Raw genomic sequence first — 26,007 nt, forward strand, 5'->3', positions numbered from 1 at the left:
CAACTCATAGCTGGGGAATAAACTGAGCTGGCATAGGAGAGTAACAACGAATATACACACAGATTTGTGGCCACAGGAATAAGTCAGGGTTTGGGATATCTCGGGTGTGCATAAGGGCATCATGTTTACTCCATGGCACGCGGTCTGGTGGCGTTAATACCGCGTCTTCCCCGTTACACATTAAGGGGCATATCTACAACGCGGTGATAGAAAATTATCGCGGATTTTGCGGCCGTTTTCGGCCGAAAAGCGGCGATAATTCTAACGCCTAATTAGCAAGGTCACGCTAACACATGAAACCTTGCATTAGCGCACGGATTCCTAACGCCCAGCTTTGCATCTCTAATGACATGCAAAGTGGGCGTTCCTGACCTGACATGACACGACATTTCTCCTATCATCAAGCCCCACGCTATGAAGCACCCCTGTTAGCGCTACTTTCCTTACACCTGCTTCAGGACTGACTTAGCCATGATATCCTATAGAAGGCGGATATCATGGCTAAGTTTGTGAGGCCCTATCAACAAGCTAACACCACATTTCGTGAGATTATCGCTGGGTTTCCAGCGATAATCTCACGTTAGGCAGTTAGCGCTAGGATTTTTATCACTTTTGAGATAAGCGTTGCTAATAACACGCTATCTCAGCGATAAAAATCCACATTAGCCGGTGATAATTATCCTAGCGCAAAGTGCACTTAGCGATCATTAGCGCCGGTTGTTGCTGATATGCCCCTAAGTGCGTTACAGCGGACATATGAACGGCTCATTGGCCTCTGGTGCTGGTGAAAACTTGGGCCCAAGGAGTATTTTCAAAGCGTACATCAGGCGCAGAGCGCAAACCGGGGTTTCCGCTGGGGTTTGCGCGCGCAGTTACCGCCAGCTTTTAGCTGAAGGTAAAAGTGAGCGCAGCGATCAGAAGATGAGGCCATAACGTGCGCAAAACGTGCGCAAGTCCCGTTCACTTGTGATCCTCGCTTTGCACCATTGTGTAAATGCGGTATCAGGGGCCCGTGGATGGGTGCACACGTTAAGGGGCAGAGGGCGGGGGGGGGGGGGGCAGAATCATAACGTGGTATACATATACGGAGGTTAAACAAAGATATGTTGCAGTATTTCCTCACAGGCTCGAAATATAAGGATTTGAGGCGGGAAACCAGACCTTTTCGAGGCTGGAGCCGAGGAAGAGACGCTGCTTATTAATATTCTAGATGCATTACATGAGGGCGCAAATTATAAAACTGGTTTGATGTGGATTGTGCTAAGCGCTCAAATACCCCAGAAAAGGGCCTCCTGGCGCCAGCAGAAGAAACCACCGCGACAAGAGGGGGGTGGGGGGGGGGCTGCTTGGTGGACAGATGGGATTCAACGGTTCATGGAGGGAGGCCAGACCGCCAGCGGAGCCAGGGTGGACTCGAAGCCCACTCCAGGCTCTGGCGACGAGGGCGGAGGGGACAGGCAGGGCCACCTGCTCGAGGCTTGTGGGGTCTGGGGGTCGTGAGGGGGCTGGCAGAACTAGACAGCAGCAGATGAACGCTCGAAGAGAGACGAAGTGGCCTGGCTCGTGCTCTGTGACCCGTGCAAAGAGCTTCGCGCGTGCATCTCTTGTGGAGGGCAGCCGGAGTGCGCGGGGATTCTGGCATCTCCGTGGGGGGCACAGGATGAGGTGGGTGGCTACTCCCTAAATGAACGGTAGTCTGATAAGTGTAAGCATTGCAGGAAGGAAGGGGGCAGAGAGAGGGTCCTCAAGGGACCCCCATCAGTGTTTATTGGAAGGGGGCTTACAGGGAGATACAGTGACAGCCTGGAAGCGTGAGCTCTGCTTACACTTCTCTGCTCTGTCTCTGCTTTCAATAATGTTGATCAGTAAGGTGTGTGGGACTGTCTCAAAAGACGCGGAGGAGTCCAATAACATCAGAGTCATTGAGTTCAATAACGTCAGAGCCACTGAGAGATCCAATAACATAGGAGCTGCTAAGAGGTCCAATAACATAAGAGCTGCTGAGAGGTCCAATAACATAAGAGCTGCTGAGAGGCCCAATAACATAAGAGCTGCTGAGAGGTCCAATAACATTAGAGTCGCTGAGAGGTCCAATAACATAGGATCTGCTGAGAGGTCCAATAACATCAGAGTCATTGAGAAGTCCAATAACATCAGAGTCATTGAGTTCAATAACGTCAGAGCCACTGAGAGATCCAATAACATAAGAGCTGCTGAGAGGTCCAATAACATAAGAGCTACTGAGAGGCCCAATAACATAAGAGCCACTAAGAGGTCCAATAACATAAGAACCGCTAAGAGGTCCAATAACATAAGAGCTGCTGAGAGGTCCAATAACATTAGAGTCGCTGAGAGGTCCAATAACATAGGATCTGCTGAGAGGTCCAATAACATCAGAGTCATTGAGAAGTCCAATAACATGAGTCATTGAGTTTAATAACGTCAGAGCCACTGAGAGATCCAATAACATAAGAGCTGCTGAGAGGTTCAATAACATAAGAGCTGCTGAGAGGTCCAATAACATAAGAGCCACTAAGAGGTCCAATAACATAAGAACCGCTAAGAGGTCCAATAACATAAGAGCTGCTGAGAGGTCCAATAACATTAGAGTCGCTGAGAGGTCCAATAACATAGGATCTGCTGAGAGGTCCAATAACATCAGAGTCATTGAGAAGTCCAATAACATGAGTCATTGAGTTTAATAACGTCAGAGCCACTGAGAGATCCAATAACATAAGAGCTACTGAGAGGCCCAATAACATAAGAGCCACTAAGAGGTCCAATAACATAAGAGCTGCTGAGAGGTCCAATAACATAAGAGCTGCTGAGGGGTCCAATAACATAAGAACCATTTAGAGGCCCAATAACATAAGAACCGTTTAGAGGTCCAATATCATAAGAACCACTGAGCCACACCAGTCAAAGACTTAGAGAATACTAGCCTCGGTCCTTTGGACACCGGGCATTGAATACCTCAGTATTTCAAACCCCCTCATTATTGCGACGAAGAAAAAGCTTGTCATTTTCAGATCTGTCATGCACCGGGCACAGGATTCCTATCACAATATCTTTGGTGTTTTATCATATTACTAGGCTGGATAAGTCGCAAAAAATTATTCTATAAGGCAGACGTGATATTTGATGCTTGTTTCAAAGTATTGGATGGTTTTGTGAAACTGAGTGCATTTGCAATAGAGAAATCAGAATAGGATCTCTAAATACAACATAACAAGAGATACTTAACACAATGGAATAAAATCCAGCAGAGTACTCCATCATCACCTACAGAAGACCAACATACTTCAGGCCAAAAGGAACGTAGCAAATTAACCTAAAAAGGCAAAACAAAATAACTGAGCACAAGTCAACATACACCACACGCTTAAACAACCTAAACCAACCAACAAAAATCAGGAAATCCAACACAAAACAACATAAACCGCATAACCCAATGCATTGTACACCAATCTAACTGAGTATACAAAGACCAACATAACACAACACAAGATAAAAGAACCCAACACAATATAACATAAACCGGCATAAACCAATGCAGTGAAAACCAACCGAACACAGTACACATAGACCAACATAAACCAACACAAGATAAAAGAACCCAACTTGAGTCAGTCAACACAATATAACCCTAACTTAACTCAACAAAAGATAAAAGAACCCAACACAACATAAACTGGCATAACTCAATGCAGTGTAAACCAACTCGACACAGTATACATAGACCAGCATAAACCAATACAACATAAAGCAACCCAACTCAAGTGAGGATGACATTGTATAACCATAACTTAATCCAACACAAGACAAAAGAGCCCAACACAAACTAACACAAACTGGCAAAACCCAATGCAGTGTAAAACAATTCAACATAGCATAGCAGAGACCAACATAAACAAACACAACATAAAATAATCCAGCTCAAGTCAGTGCAACATAATATAACCCCAACATAACCCAACACAGGATAAAAATACCCACCACAATCCAACACAATATAGCAATACAACAACATTACAATGCACAATGTTATACAACCCAACACACAAGCTCATCAACCAGCCTATCCCAATACAATGTAAAACACAAAATGCCAAAACAATATAACAAATACGTGCCAACTCACAGCAAACTAATTTGTTTCTCTACAGAACAATAAAACATAGCCAAACACCCAAACCAACCATAACATAAACCAACATAAGTAAATGCAACGTAAAACAGTCCAACACAACCCGGAACAGCATAACACACAGGAACCAAATGGATGCAATATAAGGCAACCAATCACATAACAATGCAAACTAACATTTCATATAAACCACATAACACAAACCAAGGTAACACAACCTAACATAATATAAACCCAGGTACTCAAACAGCATGAATGTAGTCTAATGTATCTGTCGCCCTTTGTCTGACATTGAACTGCGCCGACACTTCACATACACTTTGAAAATGGAGAGGCAGTTTTGAGATGTGTTTGGAGTTATGTGAAGGACATAGAGGGACACTTGAGTCCTAGGGTGTAATCCTCTTCTGTTCTCTCCTGCAGTATGGGCGCTCAGACAGCTACCGCGTGGCCACAACGCAAGACACCAAAGAGGCGGAGAACACGCCACAAAAAGACAAAAAAGGAGCCATACAGAAAAGAGAACTCGATGACCTGAAGAAGGAAGTGTCCCTGGTGAGCACCGGCTGTGGCAGAGGACGTAGAGGTGGTGACCGCAGAGGCATGGTGTAGAAGTGGGGGCTCTGGGGATGATGTAGGGTGCTGACCATGAGAGTAACATAGAAGCGATGGCTTTGGGTGAATATCTTCTGCTGCTGACTGTAGGAGATGGTGTAGAAGTGAGACCTTTAAGTGATAATGTATCAGTGCTGACTGTAGGAGATGGTGTAGGACCGATGGCTTTGGGTGATTATCTTCTGCTGCTGACTGTAGGAGATGGTGTAGAAGTGAGGGCTTTGGGTGATTATCTTCTGCTGCTGACTGTAGGAGATGGTGTAGATGAGATGGCTTTGGGTGATTATCTTCTGCTGCTGACTGTAGGCGATGGTGTAGCAGAGATGGCTTTGGGTGATTATCTTCTGCTGCTGACTGTAGGCGATGGTGTAGTAGAGATGACTTTGGGTGATTATCTTCTGCTGCTGACTGTAGGCAATGGTGTAGAAGAGATGGCTTTGGGTGATTATCTTCTGCTGCTGACTGTAGGCGATGGTGTAGTAGAGATGGCTTTGGGTGATTATCTTCTGCTGCTGAATGTAGGAGATGGTGTAGAAGTGGGACTTTTAAGTGATAATGTATTAGTGCTGACTGTAGGAGATGGTGTAGGACCGATGGCTTTGGGTGATTATCTTCTGCTGCTGAATGTAGGAGATGGTGTAGAAGTGGGACCTTTAAGTGATAATGTATCAGTGCTGACTGTAGGAGATGGTGTAGGACCGATGGCTTTGGGTGATTATCTTCTGCTGCTGAATGTAGGAGATGGTGTAGAAGTGGGACCTTTAAGTGATAATGTATGGGTGCTGACTGTAGGAGATGGTGTAGAAGTGAGGGCTTTGGGTGATTATCTTCTGCTGCTGACTGTAGGAGATGGTGTAGATGAGATGGCTTTGGGTGACTATCTTCTGCTGCTGACTGTAGGCGATGGTGTAGCAGAGATGGCTTTGGGTGATTATCTTCTGCTGCTGACTGTAGGCGATGGTGTAGTAGAGATGACTTTGGGTGATTATCTTCTGCTGCTGACTGTAGGCGATGGTGTAGAAGAGATGGCTTTGGGTGATTATCTTCTGCTGCTGATTGTAGGCGATGGTGTAGTAGAGATGGCTTTGGGTGATTATCTTCTGCTGCTGACTGTAGGCGATGGTGTAGTAGAGATGGCTTTGGGTGATTATCTTATGCTGCTGATTGTAGTCGATGGTGTAGAAGAGATGGCTTTGGGTGATTATCTTCTGCTGCTGACTGTAGGCGATGGTGTAGTAGAGATGACTTTGGGTGATCATCTTCTGCTGCTGACTGTAGGCGATGGTGTAGTAGAGATGACTTTGGGTGATCATCTTCTGCTGCTGACTGTAGGCGATGGTGTAGTAGAGATGGCTTTGGGTGATCATCTTCTGCTGCTGACTGTAGGCGATGGTGTAGTAGAGATGGCTTTGGCTGATTATCTTCTGCTGCTGACTGTAGGCGATGGTGTAGTAGAGATGGCTTTGGGTGATTATCTTCTGCTGCTGACTGTAGGAGATGATGTAGAAGCGATGGCTTTGGACAATTATATTCTGGTGCTGACTGTGGAAGATGGTGTAGAAGTGAGACCTTTAAGCGATAATGTATGGGTGCTGACTGTAGGAGATGGTGTAGAAGTGATGGCTTTGGGTGAATATTTTCTGGTGCTAACTGTAGGAGATGGTGTAGAAGTGATGGCTTTGGGTGATAACCTTCTGGTGCTGAAGGTAGGAGAAGATGTTGAAGTGATGCCTTTGGGTGATTATGTAACGGTGCTGACTGTAGAAGATGGGGTAGAAGTGAGACCTTTAAGTGATAATGTATGGGTGCTGACTGTAGGAGATGGAATAAAAGCCATGGCTTTGGGTGATTATCTTCTGCTGCTGACTGTAGGAGATGGTGTCAAGGCGATGCCTTTGGGTGATTATGTAGTGGTGCTGACTGTAGGAGATGGTGTGGAAGTGAGACCTCTAAGTGATAATGTATGGGTGCTGACTGTAGGAGATGGTGTAGAAGTGATGGCTTGTGTGATTATCTTCTGGTGCTGACTGTGTCGAGGTGATGCCTTTGGCTGATTATGTAGTAGTGCTGACTGTAGGTGATGGTGTAGAAGTGAAGGCTTTGGGTGATTATCTTCTGGTGCTGACTGTAAGAGATGGTGTAGAAGTGAAGGCTTTGGGTGATTATCTTCTGGTGCTGACTGTAAGAGATGGTGTTGAAGTGATGGCTTTGGGTGATTATCTTCTGGTGCTGACTGTAGGAGATGGAATAAAAGCCATGGCTTTGGGTGATTATCTTCTGCTGCTGACTGTAGGAGATGGTGTCAAGGCGATGCCTTTGGGTGATTATGTAGTGGTGCTGACTGTAGGAGATGGTGTGGAAGTGAGACCTCTAAGTGATAATGTATGGGTGCTGACTGTAGGAGATGGTGTAGAAGTGATGGCTTGTGTGATTATCTTCTGGTGCTGACTGTGTCGAGGTGATGCCTTTGGCTGATTATGTAGTAGTGCTGACTGTAGGTGATGGTGTAGAAGTGAAGGCTTTGGGTGATTATCTTCTGGTGCTGACTGTAAGAGATGGTGTAGAAGTGAAGGCTTTGGGTGATTATCTTCTGGTGCTGACTGTAAGAGATGGTGTTGAAGTGATGGCTTTGGGTGATTATCTTCTGGTGCTGACTGTAGGAGATGGTGTAGAGGTGATGGCTTTGGGTAATTATCTTCTGGTGCTGACTGTAGGAGATGGTGTTGAGGTGATTCCTTTGGGTGATTATGTAGTGGTGCCGACTGTAGAATGTGGTGTTCAAGGGATGGCTCTAGGGATATCGTAGCTGTGTTGACTGTTGGAGATGGTGTAGGAGTTGGAGTGCTGTGTGTGATGGTTAGTGAAAGACTGCGGGATTTGGGGGTTGTGTTAGAGCAGCCGCTCCTATGGATGGGGTGGGCATAGTGGTTCGGGGGATGGTATGAGACTGGCTGTTATGGATGAGTAAATTTGCTGGTACTGCGGGATGTGTCAGCGACTGTAGTAGAAGAGGGATTAACAGTACTGAGCAATTATGAGATCTCCCGCCCTTGAATGTAGCGATAGTTGTTGGACTCATAGGTGAGTGAATATACTCTGGTCAGTAGACTCTCACAAACTGGACACCTCAATGCGGAGTTGGAGTATTTGTGCAGTGAGTGTATTCGTACAGAATGGGTGTATTCCCACGTGGTCGGTGTTTTGATACAGGGTGATTGTATTCATACATGGTGGGTGTGTTGATACAGAGTGGTTGTATTCATTTCATACAGATTGGGTGTATTCGTACAAGGTGGGTATATAGTAGGTGTATTGATACAGAGTGGGTGTATTCATACATTTTGGGTGTATTGATACAGAGTGGGTTTATTCATACATTTTGGGTGAATTGATACAGAGTGGGTTTATTCGTACATGGTGGATGTATTGGTACAGAGTGGGTGTATTCGTACATGGTGGGTGTATTCATACAGAGTGGGTGTAATCGTACGGAGTAGGTGTATTCATACAGGGTGGGTGTATTCATACATAGTGGGTATATTCATACAGAGTGGTTGTATTTGTACAAGGTGGGTGTATAAATACAGGGTCGGTGCATTCGTACAGGGTGGGTGTATTCATACATAGTGGGTATATTCATACAGAGTGGGTGTATTTGTACAGGTTGGGTGTATTGATACAGAGGGGATGTATTCATACAGAGTGGGCATATTCATACAGAGTGGGGGTATTTGTACAGAGAGGTTGTATTCATACAGAATGGTTATATTCGTAAATGGTGGGTGTGTTGATACGGAGTGGGTGTATTCGTGCAGGTTGGATGTATTTGGACAGAGTGGTTGTATTCATATAGAGTGGGTGTATTCGTACATGGTGGATGTATTGATGCAGAGTGGGTGTATTGATACAGAGTGGGTAGATTCATACAGAGTGGGTGTATAGATACATGGTGGGTGTATTGATACAAAGTGGGTGTATTCGTACATGGTGGGTGTACTCAAACAGAGTGAGTGTATTCGTACAGGTTGGGTGTATTCTTGCAGAGTAGGTGTATTCCACCAGGGTGGGTGTATTGATACAGAGTGTGTGTATTTGTGCAAACTGGTTGTATTCATACAGAGTGGATGTATTCATACAGGTTGGTTGTATTGACACACAGTGGATCTATTCATACAGGGTGGGTATATTTATACAGAGTGGGTGTATTCATACAGAATGGTTGTCTCCGTGCAGGGTAGGTGTATTTATACAGGGGAGGTGTATTGATACAGAGTAGGTGTATTGACACACAGTGGGTGTATTCGTACAGGGTGGGTATATTGATACAGAGTGTATTCATACAGAGTGGGTGTATTTGTACAGGGTGAGTGTATTTGTACAGGGTGAGTGTATTGATACAAAGTGGGTGTATTAATAGGGAGTGGGTGTATTCCTCCAGGGTGGTTGTATTCATACAGAGTGAGTGTATTCATACAGAGTGGGTGTATTCGTACAGAGTGGGTGTATTAGTACAGGGTGAGTGTATTTGTACAGGGTGAGTGTATTGATACAAAGTGGGTGTATTAATAGGGAGTGGGTGTATTTGGTTGGGGTGGTTGTATTCATGCCGATTTGGTGTATTCGTACAGAGTGGGTGTATTCGTACAGAGTGAGTGTACTCATACAGGGTGGGATTTATGTAGATGTATACAGAGTTTGATGATTGGTGCCACCTGGCTGCATTAGTGCAGTAAGCATACACATGCAGAGTGTGATGATTGGTGGTGCCTGGCTGCACTAGTGCACCGAGTACATGCATGCAGAGTGGGATGATTGGTGCTGCCTGGCTGCACTCGTGCACTGAGTACATACATGCAGAGTGGGATGATTGGTGGTGTCTGGCTGTTCTAGTGCAGTGAGCACTCACATGCAGAGAAGGATGGTTGGCGCCACCTGGCTGCACTAGTGCACCGAGTACATGCATGCAGAGTGGGATGATTGGTGGCGCCTGGATGCACTAGTGCAGTGAGCACTCACATGCAGAGTGGGATGATTGGTGGTGCCTGGCTGTTCTAGTGCAGTGAGCACTCACATGCAGAGAGGAATGGTTGGCGCCACCTGGCTGCACTAGTGCACCGAGTACATGCATGCAGAGTGGGGTGATTGGTGGCGCGTGGCTCCATTAGTGCGGTGAGCACATACATGCAGAGTGGGATGAATGGTGCCACCTGGCTGCATTAGTGCAGTGAGTACATGCATGCAGAGTGGGATGAATGGTGCCACCTGGCTGCATTAGTGCACTGAGTACATACATGCAGAGTGGGATGAATGGTGCAAGCTGGCTGCATTAGTGCAGTGAGTACATGCATGCAGAGTGGGGTGATTGGTGGCTGCATTAGTGCAGTGAGCACTCACATGCAGAGAGGGATGGTTGGCGCCGCCTGGCTGCACCAGTGCACCGAGTACATGCATGCAGAGTGGGGTGATTGGTGGTGCCTGACTGCACTAGTGCAGTGAGCCCATACATGGCGAGTGAGTACACTAGTGATGAGTGCAGTGCTTGAACATCACCGTATGGAGTGAAATTTTCACTAATGAATTCCTGTCTCCTTCCCTCAGACTGAACACAAGATGTCAGTGGAGGAGGTGTGTAGAAAGTACAACACAGACTGCGTACAGGTGTGTAAAGATCTGGTGTTTGCATGCCCCTACAGACTTGGCCTCTCTGTAGAAAAGGAATGAGGCCTCTTTACATTCTATGCCAGTCCAGTGCCAGCATCCCTCTGTTGTGTTTGCTACCATGGTACTTCATATACACTGTCATATATATATATATATATATATATATATATATATATATATATATATATATATATATATATATATATATATATATATATATATATATATATATATATATATATATATATATATATCATTAGGGACGGGCGGAGTCCTAATTCAGAACGTTTGTTTTCATTTTCCTTTGGTTCTATTGTGAAATTACTGTTTGGGTGACAAGACACATTGGTTCACTCGCTGAGGCGGTCTGTGTGTGGATAACACAGGAAGAGATGTGGTCTAGCAGACAGAGCTGCTGACCTTAGAATTGGGAAACCAGGTTCAAATCCCAGCTTAAGCTCAACATCCTGGGAATTTAGGCAAATAATTAATCTTGGAGGCGGGGGGGAGGGACTCAGTGCCACGCACATCCCATAAAAGTCCCTCATCCCACACAAACAGGAGCAAGTGACTCTAGGCGCTGTGGAGCGCCCGTGCCCCCACAAGGTAAGAGTGACAGCAGTCACATCAAACCCATGGAAAAAAAAGAAAAAAACATTCACTTCTTGTGCACCTTCCTCATTCCAGTCCTTTCAACGTGGGGTTCGCCTTGTTACACACACCGGCTTTGCCTACCTTAACCCTAAAACTAACTTAAGAACAGATACTTATACGCAGTCTATGAGTTAAGCCCCGCCTCCTCCCTGGGAGTCATCAAGGGGCACGCCACCTACCACACGTCCTGAAATACCAAGTACCTCGATAGCCATAAGGGTAAAACCAATGGAGCGGGGTGGGGGGGCAGGTATCGGAGAATGGCCAGGGAGACTAGGATTCGGAGTAATGAAGATTACTGGTAAATAATCAGACAATTGCAATATATTAATTCCACTCACCGGTAACTGCCCTAAGGCCACAGAAATAGAGCAAGAAGCAGTGGTGGGTGGGCGGCCTCTTCTGAGCAGGCTCCACCTAGGGTGGAAACATGTTTACATTTCATTCTGTCTGCTTATTAATAGGTCTCGCACATAAGTGACATAACAAAACTTGAAGGGGCCCCCTGCAAAATACATTGAGAGGGACCCCCACGCTCTGGACCCAGTCAGGAGCTCTCAGGCCTGGGGCCCTCTGCCTGTGCACAGTGCTGGAGGGGGCCCTCTGGAGCTCCGCTCCCCGCGCACCGTGGGGGCTGTAGGGGCTATTCTTACACCACTGGATAACACCTGCATTATATGGACTGGGAGGACACAGAGTGGATGATGTTCAGCAGCGCACAGCAGTAGTGGTGGGCGGAATTTGCATAGTCGCGCTATGCAAAGCTCCGCGAAACGGTAAAAAATCTCCGCGAGCGCACAGAAATCCCGCGAACACGCAGAATTGCTTGTTCGCGATGCTTTTTTCTTGTTCGCGAATGCTGTTTGCGTGCTCGGGGGGGGAAATATCTTGTGAACACGCATTTTGAGAACGCAAACAAGCAAAAAATTCCACGAAGCCGCGGAATGCAGAATTTTGGGCAATTCCACGTTCTCCGCGGAACGCGAAATTACCCAAATTCCGCAAATTCCACGAGCGGAACGGAATTTACCGCCCAGGCCTAGAGCTCTCACGTTTGGAGAATTCTTCAGAATTAGAACTAATTAACTTACTCGGTGACATCGCCAACTTTCACGGTCAAGAGCGACACGAGAAGAGACCACTGAAATGACCAACAACATAAAACAAATACAATCACACAAACATCTCTTCATGTGCACTCCGATGTGCTCAAAGCAGCCCCTGGTATGGACTGAAGAGGTCCATAGAAGCAAGTCCTCTGAGTAGGATTGCTTCCGAGTGACTCTAGAATCCAGGAGTTTCTCTATGCGCAGCAAATCTCTGAACAGACTTGCATTGAAAGTTCACGTTTTAGTTCTTCTCACCAGGAGTGACATTTAGCCTGTTATGAGCACTCAACCCACACTCTAAATTTATTTTCCACTCCACTGAAGCAACAGCTGTTAATGGTATCTGTGTCTGTGCGTAAGATCCCTGGAAGATGAGAGGTCCAGTTAGCCCCACCTTCAAGTGCATGTGCATCTCGTTCAGGCCTTGCCTCTAAGCCTGCCCACAAGATTCAGGCAACCAATTTCAGGCGGCCCGGCTCGGTAAGGAGATGCCTAACCGTCCTCTGTCTGAACCCACCCCCTTGATTCATGCAACCAATGTGGTGCGGCCCTGCTGGGTAAGGAGATGCCTGACCTGCCTCTGAACCTGCCCCCAAGATTCAGCCAACCAATGTGATTTGCCCTCCTGGGTAAGGAGATGCCTGACCCGCCTCTGAACCCACCCCCAAGATTCAGGCAGCCAATGAGAGGCAGTCCTGCTCGGTAGGTAGATGCCTGACCACGCCCATGAACCGCCCCCAAGATTCAAGCAACCAATGTGATGCGGCTCTGCTGGTTAAGGAGATGCCTGACCACGCCCCTAAACCTGCACTCAAGATTCAAGTAACCAATGGGAGGCTGCCCTGCTAGGTATTAGGATGCCTGACCCCACCTCTGAACCTGCACTCAAGATTCAAGCATTCAATGGGAGACAGCCCTGCTAGGTAAGGAGATACCTGACCTTGCTGTAGTGTTGTGCTACCTTAGGGCTATGGCGTGGCAATGCGGGGCTCAATAATGAGACAACAATGCCGGCGCATGACTGCAATTTCCAGCCACACCCCTGCACTTTTTAAATGTATACTGTGCGGATCGCTGGACTCAACCAAAACCCAGCTGTACTCGGTTGACACATACGAAGACCTACCGCAGCGCTTGACAAGGTGATACAGCACATTTCTCCCCAACTTTAATAAGCATAACATCAAACTTAAAAAATACATAGCATTTCACACAGTTTGTAACGTTACCACACTACTGGTTGCGATCATGTGCCTGTATGGTCACCCACAGGTTCTTAGCGTCCTCAAACATGGACGTTTTTCAGGTGGGTAGAGGGCACTGGATTGCCCTTCAAATTGGACCTCGGGTGGTCAACTTGTCCTGGGGACCTCAGGGTACAGGACTCTTTCTCTGAGGGATTACTCTGAGAACCCTCTCTTAGTATGGAGTTTGGCATGTCTCGTCATGACCCTGAGACATCTTGGCCGTGCTGTGGGTGGGGGCTAGGATGGCGCCCACACTTCTGCCTCCATAGTCAGCAATTGGTTTGGCAGTTCCCTGAAGGGTTCTCTTGATTTTCTTGAAGAAGGAGACGTTGCAGGTGATCTCTTCATCACCTTGGTGTGCTGTGAGCATTGTGCCCTGGCGTCCCACCGTAATCCAGGGGTTCTGTTCAAATGGCAGCCAGACCTTGCTACCGGGATGCCGATCCTTGACAAAGATTGATTCTCCCAGTTGGATATTGGAAGGCTGAGCCCTTCGCTTGGTGCTGGCCCGCTGATTGGAAGCCATCCTCTTGTTGAGAACTCTGCCATTGTCAATGGGGCTTGGAACCCATTTTGGGCAGAGGGGGTTGGTGTTGATGATGAAATGCCCATGCTGGCATGCCCTGGGGCTTGGCCAGTGTTTGAGTGTATTCACATAGCAATCCATACATCGCTCTCTCTATTGGTTGCTGAACGGCGTGAGCGATGCAAATTACTTTGCTTAGAGTTCACATGAATCGATCCACCTCTCTATTGGCTTGCGGCCCATTGCAGTGTTGTCTTGCGGTGCTGGATGCCACAGGATCAGAGGTAATACGCAAATTCTTGTCTCTGGAAAGGTGGTCCATTGTCGGTTCACAGAATGTTTGAGACCATGGTTGGTAATTATCTTTTCAATTTTTTGCTTTGACCTCTGGGGCCATTTGCGACCTGACTAATTCAACCTCTGGGTATTTGGTGTAGTCATTTTTTTGGACTAAGGAGTGTCTCCTGTCTGTCAGGTGGCCAAAATCTATACTGGCACCCTCCCATTAGTGCTGGGGCCCTCCTCTGTGAGCACCGGAGGGGGAGCCTCCAGGTAGCCGGCCACTTTGCATCACTGGCACGATCTTGCTGTGGCTTCCACCATTTCATCCATGCCAGGGAACCAGACCTAGGTGCAGAGCCTTTTCTTGGTTTTAACGACTCCCTGGTGGCCGTGGTGGGCCAGCTGTACAGCTTAGTTTGGTAAGGCTGGTGGGGGTCACTAGGCAGGGTCCTCTGAGCAAGCACCCACTGTCATCTATTGAGAGTTTTTGGTGGACGTTGAACAGAGATTCCAGGACCCTCTTTGCCTCTGGGGTCCCCTGTGACAGGTATGCTTTCAGGTTTCTCCCCTCACCCTACTGGATCACAGCTATTGCCAGTTGTATGCATTTATCTTCTTGGGTGGCTTGCAGGAGAGTGGTAAGTGACAACGGGACCAGTTGGGACCTTTCTGCAATGTATCCGACATACTATTTGGTCTTTTCTGCCTCCTCGGCTTCCTTGGGGGTCGCAGTGTGGGGATGGCGGGAGAGGTGATCTGCTGGATTGGTGGTGCCTGGCAGGCATTTGACAAGCAGTTATGACTTGTAACAGCCATTTCTCAATATGAGGTGTTGGCTTGGATGCTGACCTTTGGAATAGGAGTACCAGGTGCTTGTGGTTCGTGGTGACAACCAAACTGTAGCCATACATGTATAAATGGAAATGTCTGTAGTCCTAGTGTATGGCGATAGCCTCTTGTTCATTTTGTGAATATCGCTGTTCGGTCTCCGTGAGGGACTTGCTAACGTAGGCATCCATCCTCCATGTCGCCGTTGCTGGGTGAGGACAGACCGAGTCCTTTTGGGCTGGAATACACCATGCTATTCGTCAGTTTCTTTGGATCAAAATAGGACAGGGAGATATCTCCTGTTGTCTTGTTCTGCTCTCCGTGTTCATGAGTCATTTACCTTGGTGAGTTCGCCGAGGGATTGTGTGAGGCTGGTGAGGTTTGGGAGGAACCTCCCACAGTAATTTATCATGCACAGGAAACTTTGCACTTCAGATATGTTGGTGGGCTTCGGTGCTTCTTGTACGTCCTGCATCTTCTCGGGGTCTGGAGCTACTCCGTCGGCTGAGAAAGTGTACCCAAAGAAACTGATTATTTGTATCAGAAACTCAGATTTCTCCAGATGGAGAGTGAGTCCAGAGTCTTCGATCCACTTGAGGACTTTGCAAAAGTATTTGTGGTGTTCCTTTATTTATTTGGCAGATATCAGGATGCCATTGCTGACATTGATGACCCCCCGCAGACTGCTGAGCATTTCCTGGATCATATTTTGGAAGTCTTTAGTGGCACTGGATATGCCAAAGTTAAGGCAGCTATACCTCCACAGTCCAACGTGCGTTGAGAAGGTTGTGATGTGCCTTGACTCGGCGGAGTGGTAACTGATGGTATCCCGAGCGAAGGTTGACTTTTGAGAATCATTTTGCTCCGCTGAGCTCCCCAAGGATGTCGTCCATAGTGGGAGTCAGGTGGCATTCCATTTTGATGGCGATGTTGGGAAGTCTCATGTTCGTACAGATGAGAACTTCCCCAGGTTGCTTCTGCTTTTTAATGAACACGACCTGCGAGACCCATGGGGTGGGACCTGTCATCTTTGTTGATAATGTCGGCTTGTTCTAGTTTCTCCAGCTCTTCCTCAACCTTCGGTCAGAGATGAAAGGTGATGTGTCAGTGTCGCAGGGCTACCAGCTGACTGGACTGGTTGATATGGAGTTTGACCTCTTTCCCTCTTTGCCTATGGCTTTGAAGAAATTCTTCAAAAATAGTGAACAGTTCTTCCTCTTGTACTCAAAGGGTGAAGGACTTCAGTTCTAGGGCTTCTGCTGTCTGCCCGCTTACTAGCATGCCACCTTGCTACATATATGGTAGTGTTGACACTTTCTTCCTTGTGGATTACTGACAATTTGAAGCACCCTAGCAGAGGTATGGGTAGTGCTTGTCTATATGTGAATACCCTTACTCTCACTTTCTTTAATTCTGGGGGTTTGGTTAGGTTGCGGTGGGTGCCCACTGATATTAGTTCGATGGATGCCCCTGTGTCAATGGCGGCAATGACTTTGTGAAGTCCTAGTTTAACTTGGCATTGTGGGAGTGGGCGGCAAGCTGATCAAGCAGCCCCTACATCAAATACAGTGTAGGCAGTGTATTCTTCCATGTCCTCTGGCTTGTTGTGAGTGCTTTTTATTTGGGGTTTGTTCTCTTATGACTGGCAGAGTTTTGCAAAATGGTTATATTTTCTGCAGGCGGATCCGCTTTTCCCTCTGGCAGGGCAATCACTCAGCTTGTGAGGTGGTCCCCCACAGTATCCACAGTCTTTCCAATTTTCCTGAGTCGCCAGACTGTTGCACGGGTGTACGGCGTTGACTTGCTTAGTCTTGATTGGCATGTGGAGCGCGGCCTTCATGTGTAATGCTCTGGCTTTAAAAAGTTCCTTTGACCGTCCTAGGGTCAAAATGCCTTGGAGCGATTTTTCTGATTCTTGAAGAACGGTCTCCCTCAGTTTACCGATGAGCAGCCTTGTATTATTTAGCCCCCATATTTCATCATGTTTGTCATGGAAACCGCAGGTGATTTCCAACTCTTTCAGTCGACCATGGTATGTGTCAAGTGATTCTTCAGGCTCTTGATGGGCTTGCTGAAAATCAAATCTTTCATAATCCTTGTTTGCCGCTCGGCTCAAAGTTTGCACTGAGTGCTCGGAATAATGTAGCTTATGACTTGGGTGTCACATCAACCAAAGTTTTGTTTATTTTTTTAATGTCTTTCCCACCTAGGTGCAATAGGATGGCCCTGCACCTTTCCACTGTGATTTTGCCCCCTTCAAAATAGTATTCTAGGTGCTCCACCCAGAGGTTCCATTTTGGCGCTAGTACTGATACCGGTCAGCCGACAACAAACGGCTCTATAGCCAGAATCCAGGCCATGGTGTCGTGGGGCACCCAATCACAAAGAAGGGACTGAGGGCTTTTTAGACAGGTCCAGCATACATGCCCTAACAATAATGAAGACACAAAAGGTATACTGTTCCTAATTTTGAGACAAGAGGAAACTGGTTCTGTGTGGTCAGGAAGTGAAGGAGGATGAGCATACCTCCTCTTGGAATATAGGGCCCTCACACACCCGGCAAGGTGTCATGCTTCATCATATGGTCTGGTCCTCGTCAGGTCGGCGCTGTAATACCTGACGGGCTCCCTATGAGGGGCTCTTTGGCGGAGATCTTTTATTCCAAATGCCATTTGGTGCCGTGGGGGTGAGGGGCCTGATCAGTGTAGATGAAGGTGTGAAGGTGTATATCCTTAAAAAAGTATTAAAACAGGTCAGGGAGTACCAGCAAAAACTATTTTAATCAATGGGTCTCCCACCCTGAATTAAAGAAACAAAGGCGCATGTCTGAGATTATGTCTCAGGTAGGGCACTCTATTGTGCGGTCAACATGTTTCTCGCCTGGTAGTTAATCAATCTGGAGGCGTGTGGGGCCTCGCCATGGTAAAGTAAGGGCTTTGGCTGATGCACTGGTGGAGCCTCGGTGTCACCTTGCAGCACGAGCTCTGTCACCTCGTGGATGGTGTGATACAGCCACCAGTCCGAGGGAGTCAGTTTAATACCCTACCCTTCTATAGTGTGGCAAATAATGGGGCTGACTGTGTCCTAGTGACAGTGGAGTGATCAGAGTCTAATGATGTGAAGGGCCTTGTGGAATCTAGACTGTGCCTCTCTTTTGTTTGCCCCCACATGGTCCCACAGCTGTTGAGCTTCTCTTTTCTTTTTGTTCTCTGTGCACTGTCAGGCGTAGCGCTGCATTGCTACTGGGTTGGTGCTGCCTGGCTCATTTGGAGTGTGCGTAGCACGTGGGAAACCTGAGACACCCACGTGCCTTTCGGCAGCGGTGGTTGGGCCACGGTCGCGTGCGCCTTGTATGCACTGTGTCCTGTGTTCGGCCTGGGATGTTTTAGGGTGGCGCGGCCACTCTGACTGCGTTCGGTGAGCCGGCCGTAGGTCACAAGCACAAGGGCCGGTCGCAATCCTCTGGTGGCGGGATTGCTCACTCACGAGGCAGCAGACGGTGGTTCTCAGCGCAGCCGCGCGCGCTGCAGACGGAATGCGGGGCACTTTTAATGCACACCATGCAGAATGTTGGACTCAACCACAACCTGGACTTATGCGTGTGACACATGACAATACCACTCAGTAGTGCTTGAGGAGGTGGTACAGTACACCTACCTCTGAACCTGCCCCAAGATTCAAGCAGCCAATGGCAGGCGGCCTTGCTGGGTAAGGAGATACCTGTCCCCACCTCTTAACCGGTCACTAAGTACAAGCAGCCAATGGCAGGTGGACCTGCTGGGTAAGGAGATGCCTGACCCCACCTCTTAACCGGTCACTAAGTACAAGCAGCCAATGGCAGGCGGCCCTGCCTTCTTAAGGCAGAATCATTGGTGGACTGTGGGAGACGAGAGTGCTGCCTCTACCTATGAGTGAATAACAACAGGTCGAGCTCAAGGAAAGGCCGGCTCCTTTGTTAGTTGTGTGCTCTGCGTTTCCACTTTCTCTGGTTGTTTGTCACGCTCGCCCAAGTATGAGCCTCAGATCCGTCCTATACAGTCAGGGTTATGGTATTGCCCAATTCTAGAAGACTCTAGAACCAATCTCCAGTCTCAGATTGCTCAAGAGCATTAACTTTCATGTTGGTTACAGAATAGACTCAGCACTCCTGTCTTGGCGCTCTCCTGTCAGGGCTTCAACAGAGGCAGGAGGGTGCCCTCTACAGGCTGGTTTCAAGTCTAGGACACAGGGGAAGTAAACCTATGAACAAAGTGGGCAGTGCCATCAGGCTTGTATTACTTTTACAAGGGCGGCAACCAGCTCACAACTGCTCTATGAATAAAATCCTCCTTGTGTAAGGCACATGATACTTTTTATTTTATTCTAATACTAAATATTCATTTCTTCAATGTGTGGTCTTTTTGTACATATTGTTCTTCACAATCAACTTAGACCTCCCACAATAAGTGAAAACATTCTATACAAGCAGTGCTATACAACGCATTTCCTTGGTAGAAAAGAAAACAAGTCTAACCTAGATACACACAATACATATATGCAATTATACAACATGATCCAATACATAAAACAATCTTTTTAAGTTATTATTGGTTATTTCCAAATTGAATGTGATCCTGCGGGTATGCACACCTCAAACAACACACCAGGCAGTCATTTAAAGAAAGCATGCAGCAAATGGTTGCTAACAACCTGATTTCATACCCCCATGCATGCAACTCCACTCTCTCCTCACACAGACACTCTCATACAGTCATAACAATCACCCATTCCACTCCCAACCTAAAACACAATCACTGTCCAAATGGAACAGAAAAGGAACCGTATTGTTCGCCCTTTGCTGTGTTGTAAGGGGGTACACCGTTTTTCCGGCCCACGTGCGCTTCGGTGGAAGGTATAATGAAAGTCCACTTTCTTAAGGGTCACCCAGAGAATCTACTGGGTGGAACAGCAGAAGGGGTATGTGTAGACTCACGACACTCCTCCTCGGGCTCTCCTTAGCATCCAGTGTTAGTTTGTGGGTTTGTTGTCTTGCTTCCATAGACTGAGTTGAGTCTAGAGTCTATTGTTGGACCCAGACAAGTGGTGCTATGTAGGTTCTTTCTTTGTTTTTTGATACACAAGATTCCTCTACTGTGACAAGGGCCAGTGGATCCCTGTGACCCTTTTTTCACAGGTTCCTCTTCATTCGAAAAGTGCCGGCATCTACATATATGAGTGTTCTTCTCTCCTGTCACGGTTACAGAAGTCTCCTCCACTTTCCTGTCTTGAATTACAGATCATGCGCTCAGCTTTCATATTACAAAAGGGCCCTCCACTCTCCTGTCTTGGATTACAGATCATGCGCTTAGCTTTCATATAACAAAAGGGCCCTTCACTCTCCTGTCTTGAATTCTAGATCATGCACTATCCTGTTGGTTACAAAAGACCACTCCACTCTCTACTCTTGTATTACAGGCCATCAACTCTCCTCTCAGGTTATAGAAGACCCCACCACTCCCCTGTCTTGTATTACAGATCATTCACTCAGCTGTAATATTACAGAAGACCCTTCACTCTCCTGTCTTGGATTACAGATCATGCGCTCAGCTTTCATATTACAAAAGGGCCCTCCACTCTCCTGTCTTGAATTCCAGATCATGCACTATAGTGTGGGTTACAAAAGACCACTCCACTCTCTAGTCTTGTATTGCAGGTCATAAACTCTCCTCTCAGGTTATAAAAAACCCCATCACTCCTCTGTCTTGTATTACAGATAATTTACTCAGCTGTAATATTACAGAAGACCCTTCACTCTCCTGTCTTGGATTACTCAAAAACACAAACCTTCCTGTCCTTGCAGAAGAACCCTCCACTCTCTGATCTCGTATTAATGGTCATGAGCTCTCTTGTCAGGTTACAGAAGACCCTTCTACTCACCTATTTTTGATTACAGTGCATGCACTCTCCCATTCTGTACAGAAGAACCCTCCAATCTCTGTCTTTCGATTACAGATCATGCACTCAGCTTCATGTCATGAAGAGCCCTCCACTCTCCTGTCTTGGATTACAGTTCATGCTCTCACCTATTAGATTACAGAAGACCCCTCCAATCTTCGATATTGGATTACAAATGATGTACTGTCCTGTCAGATTACAGAAGCACCCTCTACTCTCCTGTCTTGGATTGCTTAAGAGCATTACTTTTCTTGCCAGTTATAGACGATCCTTCCACTCTTCTGTTCTGGATTACAGACCATGGACCCTCCCTGTCAGGTTAGGAAAGAAACCTCCGGTCTCACGTCTTGGATTACTCAAGAGCATGAGCTCTTCTTTCACTTACACAAGACGACTCCATCCACCTGTTTTGGATTACAGCTCATACATTCTCCCGTTCGGTACAGAAGACCCCTCCCATCTCTGGTCTTCGATTACAGATCTTGCACTCAGCTTCAGATTACAGGAGACCCGTGCACCTGCCTCTCTTGGATTACAGATCACACACTCTCTCGTTTGGTTACAGAAGACCCCACTAGTCCCTGGTCATCGATTACAGATATTTCACTTAGCTTCAGGTTACAGGAGACTCTTCCACGCTCCTCTTTTGGGTTACAAGTCATGCAGTCTTCCGTCGAGTTACAGAAGACCCCTCCAGTCTCATCTTTGATTACAGCTCATGCACTCTTCTGTTGAGTTACAGAAGACCCCTTCAGTCTCATCTTTGATTACAGATCATGCACTCTTCCGTGGAGTTACAGAAGACTCCTCCAGTCTCATCTTTGATTACAGATCATGCACTCATCCGTCAAGTTACAGAAGACACCTCCAGTCTCATCTTTGATTACAGGTCATGCACTCTTCTGTTGAGTTACAGAAGACCCCTTCAGTCTCATCTTTGATTACAGATCATGCACTCTTCCGTGGAGTTACAGAAGACCCCTCCAGTCTCATCTTTGATTACAGATCATGCACTCTTCCGTCGAGTTACAGACGACCCCTCCAAATTCATCTTTGAATACAGATCATGCACTCTTCCGTTGAGTTACAGAAGACGCCTCCAGTCTCATTTTGATTACAGATCAATCACTTAGCTTCAGGTTACAGGAGACCCTTCCAATCTCCTCTTTTGGGTTACAGATCATGCACTCTTCCGTTTGAGTTACAGACGACCCCTCCAAATTCCTCTTTGATGACAGATCATGCACTCTTCCGTTGAGTTACAGAAGACGCCTCCAGTCTCATCTTTGATTACAGATCTTTCACTTAGCTTTAGGTTACAGGAGACCCTTCCATTCTCCTCTTTTGTGTTACAGATCATGCACTCTAATGTTGAGTTACAGTTGAAGCCTCCAGTCTCACCTTTGATTACAGATCACGCACTCTTCCGTCGAGTTACAGAAGACCACTCCAGTCTCATTTTTGATTACAAATCATGCACTCTTCTGTTGAGTTACAGAAGACGCATCCAGTCTCATCTTTGATTACAGATCATGCACTCTTCCGTTGAGTTACAGAAGACCCCTCCAAATTCATCTTTGATTACAAATCATGCACTCTTCCGTTGAGTTACAGAAGAGGCCTCCAGTCTCATCTTTAATTACAGATCATGCCCTCTTCCATTGAGTTACAGAAGATGCCTCCAGTCTCATCTTTGATTACAGATCACACACTCTTCCGTTGAGTTACAGAAGACGCCTCCAGTTTCACCTTTGATTACAGATCATGCCCTCTTCCGTCGAGTTACAGAAGACGCCTCCAGTCTCATCTTTGATTACAGATTATTCACTTAGCTTCAGGTTACAGGAGACCCTTCCACTCTCCTCTTTTGGGTTACAGATCATGCACTCTTCCGTTTGAGTTACAGAAGACGCCTCCAGTCTCATCTATGATTACAGAGCATGCACTCTTCCGTTGAGTTACAGAAGACGCCTCCAGTCTCATCTTTGATTACAGATCATTCACTTAGCTTCAGGTTACAGGAGACCCTTCCACTCTCCTCTTTTGGATTACAGATCATGCACTCCTCCGTTGAGTTACAGAAGACGCCTCCAGTCTCATCTTTCATTACAGATCATGCACCTTCCGTCAAGTTACAGAAGACCCCTCCAGTTTCATCTTTGATTACAGATCATGCCCTCTTCCGTCGAGTTACAGAAGACCCCTCCAGTATCATCCGTGATTTCGGATCATGCACTCTTCCGTCGAGTTACAGAAGACCCCTCCAGTCTCATCTTTGATTACAGATCATGCACTCAGCATCAGGTTACAGGAGACCCTTCCACTCTCCTATTTTGGGTTACAGATCATGCACTCTTCGGTTGAGTTACAGAAGACCCCTTCAGTCTCATCTTTGATTACAGATCATGCACTCTTCCGTTGAGTTACAGAAGACACCTCCAGTCTCATCTTTGATTACAGATCATGCACTCTTCCGTTGAGTTACAGAAGACACCTCCAGTCTCATATTTGATTATAGATCATTCACTTAGCTTCAGGTTACAGGCAACCCTTCCACTCTCCTCTTTTGGGTTACAGATCATGCACTCTAATGTTGAGTTACAGAAGACGCCTCCAGTCTCATCTTTGATTACAGATCATGCACTCTTCCGTTGAGTTACAGAAGACACCTCCAGTCTCATCTTTGATTACAGATCATGCACTCTTCCGTTGAGTTACAGAAGACACCTCCAGTCTCATATTTGATTACAGATCATTCACTTAGCTTCAGGTTACAGGCAACCCTTCCACTCTCCTCTTTTGGGTTACAGATCATGCACTCTAATGTTGAGTTACAGAAGACGCCTCCAGTCTCATCTTTGATTACAGATCATGCACTCAGCTTCAGGTTACAGGAGACCCTTCCACTCTCCTATTTTGGGTTACAGATCATGCACTCTTCCGTTGAGTTACAGAAGACGCCTCCAGTCTCATCTTTGATTACAGATCATGCACTCTTCCGTTGAGTTACAGAAGACGCCTTCCGTCTCATCTTTGATTACAGATCATGCACTCTTCCGTTTGAGTTACAGAAGACACCTCCAGTCTCATCTTTGATGAGAGATCATGCACTCTTCCGTTGAGTTACAGAAGACGCCTCCAGTCTCATCTTTGATTACAGATCATTCACTTAGCTTCAGGTTACAGGCGACCCTTCCACTCTCCTCTTTTGGGTTACAGATCATGCACTCTAATGTTGAGTTACAGATGAAGCCTCCAGTCTCATCTTTGATTACAGATCATGCACTCTTCCGTCGAGTTACATAAGACGCCTCCAGTCTCATCTTTGATTACAGATCATGCACTCTTCCATTGAGTTACAGGAGACCCTTCCACTCGCCTCTTTTGGGTTACAGATCATGTACTCTAATGCTGAGTTACAGATGAAGCCTCCAGTCTCATCTTTGATTACAGATCATGCACTCTCCTGTTGTTACAGAAGACCTCTCTAGTCCTAGGTTACAGACAAAGATCTCAGCTTTCATGTTACAGTAGGAACCTCTGTTCTCATGTTTTGCATTACAGATCATGCAGTCTTTTTTGAGGGTAAAGACAGAACCCTCCACTGTCCGGACCTAGATTACAGGTACTGCACTCTGCAGTCAGGTTACAGAAGCACCTTCCTCTCTCCTGACTTTGAGTAAAGGTGCTACACTCTCCTATCAGGTTATAGAAGACCCCCCACTCCTCTGTCTTGGAAGACTCACAAGCATGAACTCTGCTGTCAGGTTACAAAGGACCCCTACACTCTACGCTCTTAGGGCCCGATTCACAGAACTAACTTAAGACAAAATCCTAAACTTACTACCATTTTCGTATTCACAAAAGGCACTTACTCATTTTGGTATTCACAGAAGACACTTACTCACTTCGGTATTCACAGAAGTTAGGAGTCCTAACTTTAGGACTCCTAAATGCCTTCTGTGAATACCGAAAGTCTTAAAATTAGGATTTTTCTCAGTTTAGGAGTCCTAAAGTTAGGACTCCTAACTTTACTACTACTAAACTGAGAAAAATCCTAATTTTAAGGCTTTCGGTATTCACAGAAGGCATTTAGGAGTCCTAAAGTTAGGAGTCATAACTTTACTACTACTAAATTGAGAAAAATCCTAATTTTAAGACTTTCGGTATTCACAGAAGGCATTTAGGAGTCCTAAAGTTAGGAGTCCTAACTATACTACTACTAAACTGAGAAATATCCTAATTTTAAGGCTTTCGGTATTCACAGAAGGCATTTAGGAGTCCTAAAGTTAAGAGTCCTAACTTTACTACTACTAAATTGAGAAAAATCCTCATTTTAAGACTTTCGGTATTCACTGAAGGCATTTGGGAGTCCTAAAGTTAGGACTCCTAACTTCTGTGAATACTGAAATGAGTAAATGCCTTCTGTGAATACCAAAATGAGTAAGTGCCTTCTGTGAATACCAAAATGGTAGTAAGTTTAGGATTTTGTCTTAAGTTAGTTCTGTGAATCGGGCCCTTGGATTACAGGTTATGCACTCAGTTGTTAGGTTACAGAATTGCCCTCAAGTCTCATGTCTTGAATTACAGGACATTCACTCTCCCGTCAGGTTATAGAAGGCCCCTGCACTCTCCTATCTTGGATAACCCATGAGCATGAACTATCCCGCCAGGATACAAAGGCCCGCTTCACTCTCATGTCTTTGATTACTGGTCATGAGCTCTCTCCAGCAAGGTTACACTCCCCTGTCCTGGAGTACATGGATTACGGAGCATGCAGTTTCCTGTCAGTTTGCAGTAGAGCCCTCCACTCTGCTCTTTGAGTTGAAAGGTCACACACACTCGTGTTATGTTACAGCCCAACCCTGCACTCTGTGGTCTTGGATTACAGATCACACACCCCCTTGTCAGGTTGTAGAAGACCCCGCTCTCTAGTCTTGGATTACAGGTGATGAACTCTGCTATCAGATTACAGAACCCTCCATTCACTGTCCAGTCACATTA

General features: G+C 46.4%; 1 protein-coding gene across 1 annotated transcript in view; it reads left to right on the top strand.

Moving 5' to 3' along the window:
- The window catches only part of ATP1A3 (ATPase Na+/K+ transporting subunit alpha 3), a 410,340-nt gene that overhangs the window by 164,184 nt on the left and 220,149 nt on the right, over positions 1-26,007 (top strand). The window contains 2 exon segments of the mRNA XM_085615596.1: positions 4,571-4,702; positions 10,361-10,420. Of these exon segments, the coding sequence (XP_085471722.1) occupies positions 4,571-4,702; positions 10,361-10,420 (192 nt within the window).

This window comes from Triturus cristatus, chromosome 7, assembly GCF_964204655.1.
Source record: "Triturus cristatus chromosome 7, aTriCri1.1, whole genome shotgun sequence".
NCBI lineage: Eukaryota > Metazoa > Chordata > Amphibia > Caudata > Salamandridae > Triturus > Triturus cristatus.